The following is a 17,397-nucleotide window of genomic DNA, read 5'->3' as shown; positions in this document are numbered from 1 at the left end:
CAGCAAAGTGACTGAAGCGATATCTGGCATGTCTCTTGTTGGGGCTAGATGTTAAGTTACACATTTCAAAAAGTAACAGAAAACACCGCCTACATGCAACCTGGCTGAGCTAACACCGTGCTGCAGGAACAGTGGTAAAGTGCTTTGAGATCAACAGATGAAGCGCACCCTAGGATTATCCACATTGCATGACATTTTGTGACTGAAAGGTGACATTCCAGGAGGAGGTGACTGGGGTGGGACCTTCTGAGATGGGGGAGAAGAATGAGGCTTCTTTGTGATCTACAAAGAAAGCCTGAAAGTGCTTTTGTGTTTTGTTTTTAAAAGTCCCTTCTCCCTGCCCTACAAAAATGTTATTTATCTCTGCTTGAGATCCTATACAAGTGGGCCCTGATGCTGCTCTTACTTTGACTTTTTAAAACTCAGGCTTTTGGTTCACATTGGTTATCGCTTATAAATTCCAACACCTACAAAACATCTAAGAGAAAAATTCCTTTTCTTAAAGGTTCAATTCTGCTCTTCCACCCAAGACCAAAGAAAGTTCAATCCACATGCAAGACCTGCAAGGAAACCTCCAAAAAACTCAGGGAAGGCCCTACTTAATATTTCTAATGTAAAATAAAAACACACTTTATTCTGAAAATAAATATGTAACTGTAATTCTTATCCAGCCTTCTCTGTGCTTCATGAGGAGGCACAAGCTGGGCACAGAGATGTATTTCCCCCCTTTTTAGTTTCCCTTTAATGGTGCCCTGGCTTTCCTATATATCTCTGTTCACTCACAGGGGAGCTGGAACAGATGCCTGCAGAAATCCGGCCCACGGTTGTTTTGATTTTGAAATGAATGCTGAGGATTTGCAGAAAGCTGCCAGCCAAGCAGAGACCCACACTGTTTTCTGTGCCCCTGATTTTCTCGGGTCTCTGACACTGAGGCAGTGCGGTTTGTCCGGAGGATTTTCCGGCCTGTGTTTCAGAAAGGACACTTCCAATCTCCTTCATGCAAATGAGCCCAGCAAGCAGCCGCTGGGCCTGTCAGACTGGGCAGGGAGAACAGGCAGTGATAACAGGCAGTGATGTCCCAAAGGGGCCGAGCCTTTTTTAATCAGTCACAATCCAAGCAGATGCCAGCTGAGCACGCCCAGAAGCGATCTGACAATTGCTCAGAGTGTATTTATGTCGAACGTCCCCCCTCAAACCAAGCAAAGGTTAACGGAGGCAGTCCCCACTGAGAACGGGGCCCTGCCCTGCTTCAAACTGTGGCCCTCTTTTCTCCCATCCCAAGGCTCGAAGACGGCTCATGCTTAAAAAACAGAAGAGTCTGTAAGTGCAGAAGGGAGGAAGGAAACTCAGCAAGTTACATGCACGTGAGGCCCAAGGAGGCTGCAATGGAGACAGCTTGGCAGTCTAACACAGGCGCCGCCTGCAACCACTGTAATAAAGGGAGAAACTCACCCCACAGCAGGCCGTGGAACCATGACTGTTCCCCATTACCCACTCCACAGCCAACAGCGAGGCACAGGGTGGACTGTGATCAGCATCCCCCCTAGCCCTGTGATTTTGATCTACATGTCCTGGTGGAAGGGGCTATTCGTGCTGCGTCGCTCTCTGTCCCACTGCAGGCCTGTCAGAGCTCCCCACCCGCTCACCCATGGAACATCAACCCCTCCTGTCAGCCACCCAGTGGCCAATGGTTGCCAAGGCAGGAGGAGGGGGTGCTGACCTGAGAGAAGAGGAGGTAGCCACACTCATCACAGGGCAGCATGTCATCCACCAACACTGTGGTCCACGTGCCGTCTTTGCACAGCCGCACCTGATAGGCTCCTTCTGGGCACATGGTCCGCGTGATCATCACCCTCTCCACCAGCTCCGGCCGCTCTGCCAGCACCGCCAGGGCGCTCAAGAACCTGGGGAGAGACCAGACAAGAGGCCTCAGGAACCGTGCTGGAGGAGGCACGTCTGCGGCATTGGTATGGAGAGACGGCCTTGAGCTGAGAGGGGGCACGGGGCCAGGTGGGCGGCGGAAGAGAACATTCACCTTGGGGATATTCCTGTGCCTGCTCTACAGAGGAGCCAGGAACTAGCTAGACGTGCCCTTGGATCCCACCAGCCTAGCTGGACCCTTGGAATAGAAAGGTCCCTCCAGCTGGATTCCTGCCTTCTTAGCCGGCTGCGGGGACACCCCAGCCACAGGGTACCTGTGATCTGGCTGGGGTGGGTGAGGTGCCAGCCCAGCCCCGAGAGCTTTGCCAGGGATTCCAGCTGCAGCAGGCTTGGCCCCTGTGCTGTATCCTGCCCTGTGGGGCAAGGAGTATTTTGCGCACTGGCCCTGCCCAATGGATTAGCCCTTTTCATGCTTTCTGCTTCCAGGAAGAATAGCAGAATGGTGTCCAGGTTGGCTAAGCATACAGGAGTACACAGCCTGGCACTGCCAGCAGGGAGTGCCCTCCACCTAGAGTCAACACCCGAAAAAACTCTGCTTTACGTTCCCCATGGGCTGCAGAGAGGAAAGAGACGAGGCAGCTCCAGAGACCAGGAAAAGAGCAGGCTTTCTGAGCTATCCCGGCCACTCACTGCCAAGTCAAGGGGGCAGGCATGTAGATGGGCATGGAACATGCCAAGTGCTCATCAGCAACCATTCTGGAAGGGACGTTAAACCTTGTGCTTCAGGGTTTGAGCCAATTGCTAGCTATTAAGTACCAGGATGAGGCAAATTATCCCACATCTGCTACTGCGGGGTTCTTGCCTTGTCATCTGAGCGTCCAGCACTGGCCACCGTAAAACAGGACACTGAGCGTGAAGGACCTTGGCTCTTATCCTGCCTGGCCATGCCCAAGTCATCTTACAGCCATGCACATGCAGCCACGCCAGAGGGGCAGAGACCACAAGGGAGTGGGACAGATCCCGGCGGCCCTGTCTGAACTTGTCTAGCAGGAGATCAGGAATGGGGCTCAGGAGTTCATCTGTGGATGCAGACACTAAATAGGAGAGGAGACTGGCTCTATAATGAGGGGTGAGAGCACACTAGGGACTGGGATAGCAGTGGATGTAGGGGGTAGATGAAGGAGACTGGGGTCTGTGATGGGATGAGGGATGGCAGCTGGCACAGGGGTGTTTGTGTGAACACAAGAGAGGGTCGGTGTGGCTGGAGTGCTATCAGCCCTTACCAGCAGTTTCCCAGGAGTCCCTGCAGAATGTCCGAGGGCCGGGGCGTCCGGAACACTGACCACTTGACTGACCAGTCCTTGGAGATGCTACAGTTGATTTCGTGGGGCCGCAGCCACAGCTTCACCCTCTGCTGCACGCTGTCCCCATCAGGGAACCCCACCGCCTTGGGCCCTGGGTGAAAACTGTCATCCACAAAGTTGACCTTGTTCTGCAAACACAAGTACACTGTAAGGGAGGAGCGGGTCTGCACAGCCCCCCACGCTCCCATCAGCGCAACTCCAATGGCAGGGGACTCCTGGCTCCCCACACACCCCGGGAGGAAGAGCCAAGGTGTATCTGCCACTGCCCTGGCTGGGAGGGTAGGACACACTGGAGGCTGAGCCCTCGAGCTGCTGCCAAGGAGGGTGGCACCTCAAAAGCTCCCCTAAGGCTGGCATTCAGAGTACGGTGCCTGGAGACTGTAGTGGAGAGGGCACAGCAGCATTAGACCTCAGCAGGCTTTTCCCAGGGCTGCTGCTGACTGGAGCACCTCCGAGAGCGTGGAAGAAGCGGGTCCCTGCAGCTCCCCCTGCAGGAAGCTGAGCCAGGCTGAAGGGACCATCCTGCTATTCTCCACATGGGTCAGGGGCTATCTCACAAAGGGCAAGAATTCGCCCTCACACACCTCTTCATATCTGGTCCCCAAGGAATGTGCAGCCCCACGAACACATGGGAACCCTAACTGCTTTCCACCCTCCCGAGACCAGTCTCGTGGCTAAGGAACGAGGAGACCTGGGGTCAACTCCCCACTCTGCTAGACTCCCTGTGTGATCATGGGCTTGTCAGTCAGTCTGTAGCTGTGGAGTGGGATTGATACCCCTGCCTTTCTCACACCCTGTTCATCTTGGTGAGTTAGGTTGGGTGCTGTTGGGGGCAGGGCCTGTCTCTCACCATGTGCCGCACACCGGGGCCTGGAGAAGATAAGAATAGCAGCAAACCTCCAAGGAAGCCTCTACTCTAAACCATGCTCTGAACGCTCACTGCTCTGTGCCATCAAGGAGCCTTTGCCAGCTGCTCCCTTGTGGTCTGAGTCATGGAAGCTGCAGGCTGCTCAGAAGCACTCAGCTTGAGGAGGCCAAGCAGGGGAGGAGCCATTGACCAAGGACACATGCAGCAGAGAGGTTAGACAACAGCGATAAAAATCAGAGGGCTGCTGCCTCAGCCCCAGACCATCCAATTCCCTTCCTATTATAGGCCCAGCCTGCTTCCACTTGCGCTGCACTCTGCACGGAAGGGGGAACCAGACCGGGCTGATCACTAGGAGGGTCTCCAGTGCATCCATAGGAGGAGGATCTGGGAATCGAGAGACTGTGCAGGAAGAGGGCTAGGTTGAAGCATTTGTGTCAGAGATAAAGAAAGAAGCATTTTGGGGGCTGAAGTGCAGGTCTACTCTGGGAGACCCTGTGGCCAGCTAGAGAACTGTTGGTGTATCTGTTGTCTTAACACTCAGGGAGCAGCCCCTGACAGAGGAGAAATAACATTTACTCAGACTGTTTACAACTGGCTGGTACAAACCAGAATCTTTTTAAATTAAAGAAAAATCAAATTGTTACGATAGAAAACAAATGAGATTTAAATGAGGTTCTCTATCCATGGCAGGGGTGGGCAAACTTTTTTGCCTGAGGGCCACATCGGGGAATAGAAATTGTATGGCGGGCCATGAATACTCACAAAATTGGGGTTGGGGTGCTGGAAGGGGTGAGGGCTCTGGTTGGGGGTGCGAGCTCTGGGGTGGGGCCAGAAGTGAGGAATTCAGGGTGTGGGAGGAGCTCTGGGCTGGTGGAGTGGGGTGCAGGGAAGGGCTCCGGCTGGGGGTGCGAGCTCTGGGGTGGGGCTGGGGATGACGGGTTTGGGGTGCAGGAGGGTGCTCTGGGCTGGTATCAAAGGGTTCGGAGGGCAGGGGGGGATCAGGGCTGGGGCAGGGGGTTGGGGCACAGGGAGAGGCTCAGGGGTGAAGGCTCCAGGTGGCACTTACCTCAAGCGGCTCCCGGAAGCAGTGGCATGTCCCTTCTCTGCCTCCTTTGTGCAGGCACAGCCAGGCGGCTCTGCATGCAGCCCTGTCCAGAGGCACCGCCCCTGCAGCTCCCATTGGCTGTGGTTCCTGGCCAATGGGAGCTGCATGGGTGGAATTTGGGGCAGGGGCAGCATGCAGAGCTGAGGCCCCAGGGTGTTCCTATGCATAGGAGCCAGAGGGTGGGGCATGCTTCCGGGAGCCATGTGACACAGCTCCCGACCCTGCTGGAGCACTAGAGGGGGGCCATGCCGCTGCTTCCGGGAGCTGCGTGGAGCGGGGCAAGCCCCAAACCTTGCTCCCCAGCAGGAGCTTGAGGGCCAGATTCAAACAGCTGGCGGACCAGATCTGGCCTGCAGGCCATAGTTTGCCCACCCCGATCAATGGGGCTAGCTCTCTTGGCTCCTGTTCCAGTCTGAAATCACTGTGGGAGTTGGGTTGCTCATTTCTTTAATTAGTGTTTCCTAATTGTTCACAGCCTTCCTGATTTTGCAGAGGGATTTTTCCTACTGACAAGTTTCACACTTACAATATTCATCTGTATCGAACAAGAGAAGTCCCAGGGCCTCCTTAGTCTTCTCTGAGGGGAGCTCGCCACACAGTCAGAGACTAAATTCATGAGCAAATAGCCTGTGCTCTATTTGAAACCAGCAACATCTTCGGATATACTGCACGTACAAAGGTGGGTCTGTGGCAGTATCCCCACTGGACAGGTGGGGAAACTGAGGCTCAGGTTGGTAGCAATGAATGTGTCAGAGCCAGGAACAGAACCTTGTTCTCCTGACTCTCATTCTAGCACCCTCATCACCGGACCAGGAGCGATATCATCAGAATTGGAACAGTTACCGTTTGTCGGGCGCTCGGGGTTCCGGTCACCACCCCTTCCTTCGTGCTCGCTGAGGCTTCCCACCCAACTGCCTTTCTGGATGCGGTGCTTGATCTGGTCTAGAGCATCACGGGCTAGCTTCTACAGCAGCAGTGGGCCCCAGTGGTACCAGCTGCCACCAGAGTACATACCAAGGATTGGGCAGGAGGGTACTTGAGCAGAGCTGGCGTGTGTATTTCAGCCCACACTAGGAATTACACTCCCAGCTGCTGTGTCCACACACCGTGGACGGACATGATTGTGGGCAAGTCATTCCTGCTCTGTTTCTCAGTTTCCCCCTTTGTACAACAGTTTGCTGGATTACCAGAGGGGAGGGCATGAGAATTAGCCAACGCGGCAGATTCTCGAGTGGTGTAAAACTGTCACAGCTTCCCTGACTTTGATGGAGCTCTAACAATTTGCATCAGCTGAGCATCTGCCCCAGTGTCTGTGCAGTGCTTTAAAACAGAACGTGCTCTATTAGTGCCAGGTGTTACCATTAGAAAGGGAGGGAGGGATACAGGATCAGGGGATCCAGACAGCATAAGGTAGAGAGAGAAATGAGAAGGGGAAACAATGCCAGGCAAAGAGACAAAAGAAATGGGAGAACCTGAACGAGTTTTGTGCCTAAGGGGGCAGAGCAGAAATAAGACTGTAGGTGGGGAGATTAAATCTTATTCCATTCTGGGACACAGAAGGAGGACAAGGCTAAAAATGAATAAAGCCAGGGCCGTGTTGGTTAATACACAGACCCAGGGAGAAACATTTTGAAATGTACAAGCAAAACAGACGAGAGCAGAATGCCATCAGCAGTTAATTCAAGCAGAACTTCCTCGCTCAGAGGGCTACTAACATATGGAATAAACCATCAGAGGAGACTGCTGATGCAAATAGCATCAATGGGCTTTAAGAGGTTACTCCATATATTTCGGATGCTTGGGGCTAGTCCAAATGGGAACTGCCACAAAAGAACAGAGCAATGGTCCATCCAGTCTGGAGTCCAGACTCTGGCAGCGGTCTGTACAAAACATAGCCATGGCTTTAAGACTATCAAACACAGCAGCAGATCGAACTCTTTAACCTCCTCTTAAGTTCAGGCACAGAGCGGGAATGAATTCAGTCAGGCAGAATCTCTCATGCTGTTATGGTGGAAGCACAGATCAAAACCCAGCACACAAAAAGAGAGGAACAGGAAAGAGTGGGGGAAATCTGGAGAGGACGAGAGGTTTACTGCTTTGTTAATTATCCATCGTGGTGTATTTCTTTCAGGTCCCAGGATCCTGTAAAGCTTCTCCCTCCAACCTGTTGCAGGAATTCTGATCAGGTGGGTTGATCTAGCTGCAAGCTTCAGGGATAATACCTTCACAGCTGGCCAGAGGGAGATCGCTGTGCCTCTGGGGTCTGGAGAGCCGCAGGGCACTGGGCTAGACCTCTCTGTCTGATCAGGTGTAGATTAGCCATCAGGGAATGAGGTGAGTTATTCTCTACCTGACTATTTTAGGCCCTGATTCAGCAACACACTTAACATGCCAGTAGCCCCAATGCCTCCAAAGTCACTTGCTTAAAGTTAGGCCCATTGTAAATACCTTCCTGAGTCAGGGCCTTATGGATGTAAAGGTGCGCAGCTGCCTTGGCAAAGATGGGCACCGATAAAAATAAATGTAGGCCATAATTTTCTACAGCCTTGTATTCAGAGTCAGTATTCCGGTGGTCAATAATCTTCAGTGGGGAGCTGTAGGGGGGAAACCCCAACAGGGCTGAGTGAGGATGGAGGTGAATTCCTCACCAGCAAAAGGGAGCGATAGTACCCAGATTCCACCCGCAATAAAAGCTACAATGCCCAAGTCTTCTATAGTGCTTTTAATCAGTAGATCTCAAAGTGCTTTACACAGAGGTCAGTATCTTTATCCCACTTTACAGATGGGGAAATTGAGGCACCAGTCAGAAAGTGACTTGCCCAAGGTCACCCAGCAAACCAGTGGCAGAGCCAAGAGTGACACCCATGTTTCCCAAGTCCCAGTCTAAGATTCTTAACACTAGGTAACAGTGCCTCCCACTAGCCCAGAACAGCTGGATGCTTTCTCCATAAGGTGCACCTACATTACAGTGATGAAAGCAGGAGAGATTAGAGACTTCTTTAGTAGAAGCAATGAATGAAGGTTGCCATCAAAGCATCCTATCAGAGCAAATCATTGCAGCGTGGCCAACCCTTACGGCAAATCTCATGTTTGTTTTTTTTCTTAAAGCCCTAAAACCTTGGAGTCACATGAAAACAACAGAACTACAGCTTTCATTTAAAAACAAAAACAAATCAAGAAATGCCTAGCCTTCCTGGCTGCAGACAGAAGCTTAAGAATGTGAACCCTAAAGGTTAAAAAGCCAGATGGCAAATAAGAGCTCCAAATGAATGATTTTTAAAACCTCATGTTTTTTAAGTCCATATCATGACTTTTTAGGCTCCAAGTCACAGATTTTTAAATTCTTGGGGTTGGCAAAAGTGGTATTATTGCTATCAGTCTGCATCCACCTTTTGTCTCTTGTTTTATTCTTGAACTATACGTTCTCTGGGGAAAGAACCATTTTTGTTCTGTTTATACATCACCTAGCACAATGGGGTCCTAGTCTCCAGCTGGGTCTTCTAGGCAGTACCAGAATACAAATAATAATGTTCCTTTATAACATCATTAGGTTTCAGAGTGAACACACATTCAGTAGAACTGGGCAATACACACACCTCAGAACTAGTGTTTTGGGCTCTCTGCAGACTCAGGCAGACAGTACTGCAATGGGTCACTCTGTGAAAGTATCCTCTGCAACCATAAGGGCTAGAAACCTAAAGGGAAGATTAAATTGAGCAGATTGGACAAATGACCAGGGATGAGTATATAAATATTGCTCGGGCATGTAGGAATGGAATCAGGAAGGCTAAATCACACCTGGATTTGCAGCTAGCGAGGGATGTTAAGAGTAACAAGAAGGGTTTCTTCAGGTATGTTGGCAATAAGAAGAAAGCCAAGGAAAGTGTGGGCCCCTTACTAAATGAGGGAGGCAACCTAGTGACAGAGGATGTGGAAAAAGCTAACGTACTCAATGCTTCTTTTGCCTCTGTCTTCACGAACAAGGTCAGCTCCCAGACTACTGCACTGGGCAGCACAGCATGGGGAGGAGGTGGCCAGCCCTGTGTGGAGAAAGAAGTGGTTCGGGACTATTTAGAAAAACTGGACGTGCACAAGTCCATGGGGCCGGATGCGTTGCATCCGAGAGTGCTAAAGGAATTGGCGGATGTGATTGCAGAGCCATTGGCCATTATCTTTGAAAACTCATGGCGATCGGGGGAACTCCCGGAAGATTGGAAAAAGGCTAATGTAGTGCCCATCTTTAAAAAAGGGAAGAAGGAGGATCCTGGGAACTACAGGCCGGTCAGCCTCACCTCAGTCCCCGGAAAAATCATGGAGCATGTCCTCAAGGAATCAATTCTGAAGCACTTAGATGAGAGGAAAGTGATCAGGAACAGTCAGCATGGATTCATCAAGGGAAAGTCATGCCTGACTAATCTAATTGCCTTCTATGATGAGATAACTGGTTCTGTGGATGAAGGGAAAGCAGTGGACGTGTTATTCCTTGACTTTAGCAAAGCTTTTGACACGGTCTCCCATAGTATTCTTGTCAGCAAGTTAAAGAAGTATGGGCTGGATGGATGCACTACAAGGTGGGTAGAAAGTTGGCTAGATTGTCGGGCTCAACGGGTAGTGATCAATGGCTCCATGTTTAGTTGGCAGCCAGTATCTAGCGGAGTGCCCCAAGGGTCAGTCCTGGAGCCGGTTTTGTTCAATATCTTCATTAATGATCTGGAGGATGGTGTGGATTGCACCCTCAGCAAGTTTGCAGATGACACTAAACTGGGAGGAGTGGTAGATACGCTGGAGGATAGGGATAGGATACAGAGGGACCTAGACAAATTGGAGGATTGGGCCAAAAGAAATCTGATGAGGTTCAACAAGGACAAGTGCAGAGTCCTGCACTTAGGACGGAAGAATCCCATGCACTGCTACAGACTAGGGACCGAATGGCTAGGCAGCAGTTCTGCAGAGACGGACCTAGGGGTGACAGTGGACGAGAAGCTGGATATGAGTCAACAGTGTGCCCTTGTTGCCAAGAAGGCCAATGGCATTTTGGGGTGTATAAGTAGGGGCATTGCCAGCAGATCGAGGGACGTGATCGTTCCCCTCTATTTGACATTGGTGAGGCCTCATCTGGAGTACTGTGTCCAGTTTTGGGCCCCACACTACAAGAAGGATGTGGAGAAATTGGAGAGAGTCCAGCGAAGGGCAACAAAAATGATTAGGGGACTGGAACACATGAGTTATGGGGAGAGGCTGAGGGAACTGGGATTGTTTAGTCTACGGAAGAGAAGAATGAGGGGGGATTTGATAGCTGCTTTTAACTACCTGAAAGGTGGATCCACAGAGGATGGATCTAGACTATTCTCAGTGATAGCAGATGACAGGACAAGGAGTAATGGTCTCAAGTTGCAGTAGGGGAGGTTTAGGTTGGATATTAGGAAAAACTTTTTCACTGGGAGGATGGTGAAACACTGGAATGCGTTACCTAGGGAGGTGGTGGAATCCCCTTCCTTAGAAGTTTTTAAGGTCAGGCTTGACAAAGCCCTGGCTGGGATGATTTAGTTGGAATTGGTCCTGCTCTGGGCAGGGGGTTGGACTAGATGGCCTCCAGAGGTCCCTTCGAACTCTGTTAGTCTATGATTCTAACCACTTGGGCTTGCCAGAGAGATGCCAGGCTCAATGGCTCAGAACCAGCTCATTCCCCCCACATGCTATGCAGAGTGCCAGAGGAGCACGGGCACAGAGGGCAGAGTAAGGCTGCGGGGTATTAAAGGGCCTGGCAAGCACTCACCTCCTGGCAGAAGCTCACAATGTTTTCCCACAGGGCCTTGGCCTCCCCCTCGTCTGTCTGGCGCCGCTTTTCCGCATCCATGCTCTCCCGCCTCTTGAGCGGCTTGGCACCTTTGCGCTGTGTCATGTACAGCTGCGGGGTGTGGCAGGCTGCACAGTGCTTCGCCTTGAGTTCGTTGAGCAGTGTACAAGCAGGGCAAGACCACTGGCTCGGGCTGTCCTGGACCAAGGGCGGCTGGGAAGGGAAGAGGCGGGCCATTTTCCGGGCCGACGGGGCCTTGCTCCCACAGGAGGTGCAGCCCCCTTTGTCGGAGCCACAGTCAGAGCACTTGGGGGCCGGCTCACCCTGCGCTCCATGCTCCTGGAAGCCGTGCAGTTTGGAGCAACCACAGGCTTTGCACTTCTGCGCCAGGGTGGGGTTCTTTAGGGTGCACTTGGAACAGGCCCAGGTGGTGAAGTCGGGGCTGGAAGGGCTGCAGGGGATGAAGCGAACCGAGTCCCCCGCCAGGTCGATAGTGTCACTGCCTTTCAGAGCACTGCAGGTCTCACATTTGCTCGACCCAGCTGAGTTGAGCAGGGCACAGGTGTTGCACTGCCAGTGGGACGGGCTGACCTCCATCTCCTCCTCCAGCACGCTCAGCCGCTTGTTGGACAGCAGCTCCTGGAAGCGGGCAGCAGGGGGCGCCCTGGCCTGGCCCTGCGGAGACCCCTTCTGCCCAGATGTGGGCTGAGAGGCGTCAGGCACCTGTGGCTGCAGCTGGGGTGGCACCTCCCTGCGGCTCCTGGGCACAGGGTTGTTCTGGAGGCCAGGGGAAAAGGGGCTGAAGGTTGGCATCTTCTGAACGTCCTGGTCCGTGATCACCGGGCTCTGGATGGCAACAGGGTCACTGTCCAGGGTTTCTATGGCAACACCGGGCTGTGCGGGAGCTGAGGCCACATGGAACCCAGCTGGGGCAATGACTTCGGGAACTACCAGCGCCTCCGGGGGGATCTTGGGTAGCGAGAGCTTGCGTGGTCCCCCACAGGCGGAGCAGGAGTTGGCCATGGGGGTGTTGTGCAGAGTGCAGCGCTGGCAGGCCCAGCCATCCTCCAGCTCCGCCTCGTCAGGGCTCTTCCCCCCAGACTCTTCGCTGTTGCTCTCCACCTTGTGTGCCTCCTCGGTGGCGATCCCCTTGGGCTCCACCAGGACAGCGGGCTTGGGCAGGATGCCATTGATGATGGGCAGTGGGGAGCCGCCAGGCCCAGGCTCTGGCGTGAAGCCGCACACCTCACAGGCCTCCTTGCCCAGGAAGTTCCTGAAGGTGCAGCGGGCACATGGCCATTTCTGCTCCTCCACGCTGAGCCGCAGGATGTGGTTGAGGTCTGGCTTCTGGCGGGGGGCCTCACAGATGGAGCACTGGCGCTGGCCCACTGGGTTCAGGAATGTGCAGCGGGTACAGGACCACTCCCGCACAGCAGCCATAGAACCAGGAGAGTGGGTGTGACTGCAAGAGAGCAGGAGAAGAGATCGTTACCAACCCACAGCGCAGGGAGGGGAGCAAAGGAACACACCAGAGCCTAGAACTCTGTGCAAAGGAGCCTCGAACCAGCTACCATCTGATGGGCTCTTGGTAGGGGATGGACTAGGAGGCTCTCTCTGCACTAGCCAGGAAGAAAGTGTGCATACCTCTGTACCAAACACCCACAGCTCCTGCTAGAAAGGTGCTCACATGCTTACGTAGACAGGACCTTGCTTACAGTATGGGAATGTACAGGAACCCAACGTACTAGGGACTGGTTTCTCTGGCACTGACAACCATTTTCTCCAAGCGCACAGCACCAACCTGGCTTCCTACCAAACAAATTGAGGAGCAGCAGAAAGGCAGCAATCCAATGCTGTGCAATGCCTGTGGTCCCTCCCTGGACAGAGGAACACCTTTGCCCGCCAAGGAAATGCCAGGCTCTCAGTGGATGCATCAAAGACCTGGAAGTGATCCCTTCCCTCTTGCTTATCACTCCGAGATTTCACGTGTCAGCAGAACCTTCATGGGGAATTCTCTGAATAATCACATGGCACCAGGCAACACAACACAGATTCATTTGCACTCCAGACTCTACCCCACAGGAGCAGTGCTTTGGCCTAGAACTGTAGAGAAATGCATGGAGCACAGGCTGACAAGTATGTTAATACCATACCTCCAAGCGGCTTTTCTAAAGCAACTTTCTCCAGCTTACACTTGATTAGTTTAAACCGCACCTGTGTCCATTCACCTTAGGTGAATATCTGGATTACTTACAGACAGACACAGTGATCATGTAACAGAAGACCCTGTTGTAAGACAGATATGCAAGGGGAAGAAAAAGACACTCTGGTTAAAAAATCAAGTTTTTAAAAGAAACAAATGTTCTTACCCGGGTAATTCATAACAATGTAGCTTATTAAAACTTGAACACATTTTAAAAATCTAATCTATATCTCACCCTGAATGGTGAGTATTTGCTTTGTTCCCACTACTCAACTGTGGCACTAGCCAGTTTCACTTTTGGTCTCAGACTCTTTCTAGTAGCACAGGAGAAACTTGCTACAAGGTTTGCAATGTAACACCGCAAGGGAAGCTTTAAATCCTAACCAGGCAAAAAACAAACCCAAACCACTTTTCATTGGAAAAGGAAATGAAGTGATGGACACACTGCTAGTGATCTTAGATTTTGTCAGATCTTTTAGTACAGAAACATTTGGTAAAACGTTGAGCCTATGCAAAGCTGGCTGTTCCCTCAATGCTGGGGAAGCCTTTATTCGGAGCTGTACGCTTGGAGATTAATCCCTCTGCCTTACCATCGCACTAGTAGAGTTTTCTGCCTGAAAAAAACACCATCTCCCCTAGCAGGGATGCAGGGTCAGATGTATACCCACCAGAGTAGCAACGTACCAACAAGCGCCAGAAAACGCAGGGTCCGTGCCAACACTCCAGCCACGGCACCCTTCACCCCAGAGCCTGAGCGAAGGTCAGCACATCAGGCTGAAATGGGAACTTCCTGCCTCTTTCCTCATTTATGGGAGGGATTTGAAGGTTAGACAAATTATAAATCTAAACAGAAAAATTATAAAAAGACAGATAAAAATCCCAATCTGTGTCAAGGGGATGGGACCCCTGAAAGGGGAGCATGGCCCGTACACCTGACTGGTCAGCTGCCTCCTAAACGTGTATTAAGAGAAGGCACCTGGGGTAACTCAGGAAAGGGCAGGAGAGAGCTGCCTGAGAAAGACACAGGAGCAGCAGAGGAGAGCTGGGCCAGGGATCCACTGCAAAGACTGAAAGGTGAAGAACATTGTTGGTGAGGACTGGCCAGAGCTGGGGATGCCCTGGCAAATTTCAGGGGAGCTTGTGCAGAGGCCCCTAGGAGAACCCGCCTCTGTATGGGACGCTGAGCCTAATGTTGGAGGATGGACTTGCAGGCAAGGGACCCCTGGGGGAGTGGAATGCTGCAGGAAGCCCCCATGCGATAGGCTGGAGCAGAGGGCTGTGGGAAGCTGAGCCCTGGCCCAAGGGGTGGTCCTGCAGGGATGTCCCCTGAGCATGGGTAGGAGGCCCAAGCAAGAAGCAAGAAGGAGGCCAGATGTGGGACTACGGAAAAAGAGTCGTGGGAAGGAAGTGATTCTGGGAGCAATCAGGTGGGTGATCCGGAGCAAAAGGCAGAAAGAGGAGAGGGACAGACCCATTAATGGAATGGTTTAATCACGAGGGTTTTACAGGTTATTGCATGTATGCTACGCCTAGAGGCAGGCTTTTGAATTGGGCATTGAGAGAGACTCAGCTCCTTGTATGGCTGGACCATGTCATCTGTGTCGCCGGATTGGGGTCACCCTATGACACCCAAGCCCAGTGGGCCCTCAGCAAACAACCCTGATCCTGCCATCAGGTCCATCAAGGCAGACCCCTTCCCCCACACTGGGGATCAGTGCAGCACAAGGGTCCACCTGTGCAGGTCTGGCCTCATGATCAGGCTCACAAAGAGAAACCCAGCAGTTCTACAGCAAAGGAAGCTACATCTCAGGCCGCTAAATAGCACCTCCTTGCAGCACCTCTCCCTTGGAAAGAAGAGCTTTGCAGCGTGCTCTGAGGGCTGACAAGTTCCAGCTACTCTGGGCCACAGGGCAGGAGCAAGATCCAGACCTGAGGGGCTCTCACACTGGATGACAGGCGCCTCTGGCTCCCAGCTCCAGTGCTCCTACTGATCTCAGCTGCAGCAGAACAGCATGGGGAGTGAGGGCAGCCAGGAGTTAGTACAAACACCTTCAACTCAGCCCAGATATCTACAAGTAGTCAATGCAAGCCCATTGTGCCCCGGCACAGCGCCCTAATTCCCGAGCAGCCCAGATCCTTCTGCGACAGCTGCACTTTACAAACACAGCCCCAAGCTGAGCACTTTGCAACAACTGAGTCTTGAGGCAACAAACCCATGCAACAGGGTAGTGAGAGCCACACAGGAGGGGAAAAGACACAGCCTCCTGGCCACATGCAAATGAAAACAGCTGTCTTCACCAGCGCTGGAAGACAAGGCAACAACCACTTAACAGTGACACTCCCAAATGGAGAGCCCAGGTAACCAAGAGTGGGAAGCCCCCTCCCCACACACACCCCACCACCGCCAGAAGGGCTGCTGTGATCTTTGCCATCTCTTCTACTGGATTTTCCCAACCCCCCAAGAGAATACTTCTGAGAGACTCAAATTAATTCTGAGAGCCCGCGCAAAATCTCTTTCTGATTCACATCATGCTCTTTAATAGTTTGTACTTTACCATGTGTTTATTGGAGTTATTTCAGGAAACTTTCATAACAAGGTGAAATATAAAAATTGATTTTCCTTTCTTCTGCCTTGAGTCATACAGCTGTGAGCTACCACGAGATGATCAGCAGCCTCTCATGCAAGTCTCCAGCTTACTGGAGTCCACTCTAGCTATTTCTACCCACTATTTCCATCCGTGTGCTCTACACATACAGATACACACCTGCAAACACACACACACACACACGCACACTTACTTACCAGTCTCTGTACTGTAGCTGAAGCCAACTGACTCAATCAGGATGAGGGCTGCAGTGTAGGGGCTGTACAAACCCACGGGGAGACATGGTCCTTGCCCCTAAGATATGTGCGCACACGCCGACAGACAGACAGACAGACAGAGCGACTGACTGACCCTCATTTCATACTCTGATCTGCATGGGTGGACCCCTTTGGAGCCCCCTGACTTCCTGTAACACACACAAGTATGTGAAAATTCAGTTGTTCCCCCAGTTCTGTGGCCACCTCCCTCTGCTTCCTGACCTCACAGACACTTCTCAACTCTGGGGGAAGCAAATGAGACAAACTGACTGTGCTCGCCTCCAGGCTGGGCATGGGAGGACAGGGAATTTGGTTTACAAAGATCAGTCACCACTCAGCAAACCACAGACCCAAAGCACGCAACACCAAGGAATCAGCTGGCTCCTTACTGCCCAGTGCAACACACAGGAGTCTCTTAGCACACGCAGCTGCCACCTGGGAACAACCGAGTGCAAAACCTGCTACAGCTCACCAGTGGAATGAGCTTCAGCAGTCTCAGTGCAGCGCCTCGTCCACATGACAGCTCAGCACGATCACATGGACTTGGGGTGCTAGTAGCAACCAGAGGCTACCACCACCTGACAGCTGTTAGCTTACATACATAAATGAAGCTGGCAGCTGCAGCCACACTGCCAACACACCACTGCAGTTGGTGCCACGTTCAGCACAGAAGCCATAGATGGACTGGGCTGCAGAGACTGAATTAGCCCGTCCCTGCTGTGGCACGTCACTGGAAAGGCCTGCGCTGCTGTATCCCCCCGCTTGGCTGAGGCTACAAGAGTCAGGGACCATCAAATATCAGGTATGAGGAGGGAGAAGAGGAATCCGCATGGATCTCTTGTCATACACTGGCCACAGACAGATTAGGCACCTCAACGCTCCCCATGCCCAAAATGGGGCAGCATCCCACGTCTGTCAGCATCTGCACAACAGGGCCCAGGCTGGCCCACAGCCAAGCTCTAAACCAAGATGCTAAACCACAAACATCCCCTTCTCACGAGCACGCTGCAGGCCCAGAGAAACTTTTACCTTTGCTCTTCACCTGGGTGAGTGTGGGGAGTGCCCCTCAAGTGCTGCAGGGTCATACTTTGATGGTAGACCTTCAAGGAAAGCCAGTGGGGTTCATGATCAGTAGGCCACCCTTTTCCCACACCAGCTCAGGACTGAATCCAGACCTGTGTGTGACAGGGGACATGGGTGGGATATAAATGCAGGGACCCTAACTAGGAACAGGAGCCTATGGAACTTCTTGGAAGAACAGGGCTAGAACCCCTGATGCCCTAAGTAAACTTCACTCTGGGTTACCCCAGGTTCTG

General features: G+C 52.3%; 1 protein-coding gene across 4 annotated transcripts in view; it reads right to left on the bottom strand.

Moving 5' to 3' along the window:
- Positions 1-17,397, bottom strand: part of CAPN15 (calpain 15) — a 95,608-nt gene that overhangs the window by 12,166 nt on the left and 66,045 nt on the right. For all 4 annotated transcript variants that reach the window (XM_073362858.2, XM_073362856.2, XM_073362859.2 and 1 more), the window contains 3 exons: positions 10,995-12,477; positions 3,165-3,373; positions 1,721-1,904 (listed from right to left, as the gene is read on the bottom strand). In XM_073362858.2, the coding sequence (XP_073218959.2) occupies positions 1,721-1,904; positions 3,165-3,373; positions 10,995-12,455 (1,854 nt within the window). In that variant the 5' untranslated portion in view covers positions 12,456-12,477. The remainder of the gene's footprint in view (positions 1-1,720; positions 1,905-3,164; positions 3,374-10,994; positions 12,478-17,397) is intronic.

The sequence above is a fragment of the Lepidochelys kempii genome, chromosome 10, assembly GCF_965140285.1.
Source record: "Lepidochelys kempii isolate rLepKem1 chromosome 10, rLepKem1.hap1, whole genome shotgun sequence".
Lineage (NCBI taxonomy): Eukaryota > Metazoa > Chordata > Testudines > Cheloniidae > Lepidochelys > Lepidochelys kempii.
Note: the sequence above shows the minus strand (reverse complement) of the source record. Positions and strands in the feature narration are given on the sequence as shown.